This window comes from Seriola lalandi, unplaced genomic scaffold (assembly GCF_002814215.2).
Source record: "Seriola lalandi dorsalis isolate HSWRI2012SDOR001 ecotype SW California unplaced genomic scaffold, Sedor1 jcf7180002053906, whole genome shotgun sequence".
Taxonomy (NCBI): domain Eukaryota; kingdom Metazoa; phylum Chordata; class Actinopteri; order Carangiformes; family Carangidae; genus Seriola; species Seriola lalandi.
This window is the reverse complement of record NW_019524459.1, coordinates 6,975-9,828: the sequence shown is the minus strand read 5'-3', so window position 1 is coordinate 9,828 and position 2,854 is coordinate 6,975. Positions and strand designations below refer to the sequence as shown.

The 2,854-nt window shown below is 41.8% G+C and overlaps 1 protein-coding gene across 1 annotated transcript; it reads left to right on the top strand.

Moving 5' to 3' along the window:
* Nucleotides 1–6: 6 nt before the first annotated feature.
* Nucleotides 7–2,565, top strand: LOC147819360 (uncharacterized). Its single transcript, XM_087172926.1, has 5 exons — nucleotides 7–53; nucleotides 166–207; nucleotides 1,343–1,372; nucleotides 1,482–1,625; nucleotides 1,837–2,565. Exons 2-5 carry the CDS (start codon nucleotides 178–180, stop codon nucleotides 2,092–2,094), a joined length of 462 nt encoding a protein of 153 aa, XP_087029052.1. The 5' UTR covers nucleotides 7–53; nucleotides 166–177; the 3' UTR covers nucleotides 2,095–2,565.
* The last annotated feature ends 289 nt before the right edge of the window (nucleotides 2,566–2,854 follow it).

Genomic DNA, 2,854 nt, shown 5'->3' with positions numbered 1-2,854 from the left:
AGAGAACCTCCTCCTCCTCCTCTTCATCTTCTGAGTCCAGTCAGAGTTCAGAGGTCAGAGGTCACTCACACCCTGAATATCACTGAAAATGATGACATCACAGCATCATGTGACCAATCAGCTCTGTCCTGGCTTTGACTATTCAACTGATGCTGATTTTTACAGGAACCTCAACAGATGAGAGAACGACAGAACCTGGAGAACACGGTAACACACACACACACACACACACACACACACACTGTAACATAGTGACACACATACACACACACACACACTGTAACACAGTAACACACACACACTCACACTGTAAAACAGTAACACACACACACACACACACACACACACACACACACACTGTAACACATTAACATACACACTGTAATACAGTAACACACACACACACACACACAGTAACACATTAACACACACACACTGTAACACAATAACATACACACACTGTAATACAGTAACACACACACAGTAACACAGTAACACACACACACTGTAACACAGTAACACACACACACACTGTAAAACGGTAACACACACACACTGTAACATATTAACAAACACACACTGTAACACAGTAACACACACACTGTAACACAGTAACACACACACACTGTAACATATTAACACACACACACACACTGTAACATATTAACACACACACACTGTAACACAGTAACACACACACACTGTAACACAGTAACACACACACACTGTAACATATTAACAAACACACTATAACACAGTAACACACACACACTGTAACATATTAACACACACACACTGTAACACAGTAACACACACACACTGTAACACAGTAACACACACACTGTAACATATTAACACACACACACTGTAACACAGTAACACACACACTGTAACATATTAACACACACACACACACTGTAACATATTAACACACACACACTGTAACATATTAACACACACACACTGTAACACAGTAACACACACACACTGTAACACATTAACACACACACACACACACTGTAACATATTAACACACACACACTGTAACACAGTAACACACACACACTGTAACACAGTAAAGCAAAACACACACACACAAACACTGTCACACACACACACACACTGTAACACACACTGTAACACACACACACCGTAACTTACACATACACGGTAACACACGCACACTGTAACACACCCACACAGTAACACACCTCTGATCAACCTCACAGCAGCTGAGGCTCATGGGTATTGTAGTAAGAATGAATAATTCAAACTGGTGTAACAGCAGCTCCTCACATGATAATTGATAAATACTGGTTCTGTGTGATGTCATATCCTGCAGGCTGTGGAGGAGGCGGACTCATCCCAGGAGGTGAGCTGTCAATCAAACCAGATCAATCTGATGATTTCAGTTCATGTCACGGTACTGAGTGTGTGAGTGTGTGTGTGTGTGTGTGTGTGTGTGTGTGTGTGTGTGTCAGAGCTCGGAGCTCCTCAAGTCTCCCAGTAACAGCAGCACCAGTCTGTGGCTCAGTGAACTGGTTTCACTGGGAGAGAGGGTGGGCGTGCGAGACAGAAAGAGAGACACCGGAGACGAAAGCGTGGAGAGAGAGAGCAAACACAGGGTGACATCATCATGACATCACAACACGTCACGACATCATGTCATTTAGGAGAAAATAACAAGCTACAGACAGTGGACACTCAGGACTACATTTCCCAGCGTGCTTAAGGTCACAGATGTGACTCAGTGTCCTAGGATTTGACACATTCTCCTCCCTCTCCTGTAACTCCTCCCCCTTTTATCTGACCCCCCCCCCTCTGCCCCGCTCCCAGGCTCTGCTGCTGACCTTCCATCCCCTCCTGAGCCGGACTCAAACCACAGAGCCCGGCCTGACAACGGAAGAGGGTGGGGCTGTTCCGACTGTGGGCGGGGCCTCCAAAGTAGAGGGCGTGGCCAGAGGAGCAGAGGTCGATGCCGAGTTTCCCCAACTGTCTGAAGAAAGCAAGGAGCAGGAAGAAGGACTGATGTACAACCTGCCAGACCACGCCCACAACCATGGAGACGAGGCGGAGCTAGAGCTGGGTCTTTAACAGAGTCCACGCCCCTTGTACTGTTGAGAACAATCAATTATTAATAAATTATCTGATTTGTAACTAATAAACTTAACTCATATAAAACATGTAGTTGCAATCAGTGTGACAGGTTTACTATAATTAATGATATTATTACTGTTATCGTCATTATTATCATTAATATAATGATTATTATGATTATTATTATCATTATTATTCAGTGTGTTAACAGCGTTTTCTGTTCCTTCGGTTTGTGAATAAACTTAAAAGCCAAGTTAAAAGTTTTATCATCATTTAAATTACATTTTCTTTTTTGCTAATTACCAGATTTATCTGGATTTTGTGGTGAGTATATTATTAGTTTTAAAAAAGCTTTTATTGTGGTAAAACACAGTGACTGAAGTTAATAATCGATGAAGGAAAGTCCTTAAATCTTGTCTGAAGTGAACAGAACCTGTGTGAAAATCTATCATTAAATCTTTAACAGAATATTAGTCTGATAATCAATGATCTTTGTTTTTGTTGCTGCAGCTTTAATCTAAACTCCAACAGAAGGATCAGTAAATCAGCAGATAAACTCTTTATTTTGCATTAAAAAAAAAACAAAAAAAAACGAGTGAAACAATGAACTCATATTTTGAAAAGACCTGTAAAGACAAGTCACTTCCTGCTAGCGTCCAATCAGTGTCCAGAACCAGAGGTCAGGCACTCTGCTGTGGCTTGATGAGCCTGTGTGAACCAATCACCTCCACAGAAACTCTGCTGTCCAATAATATTC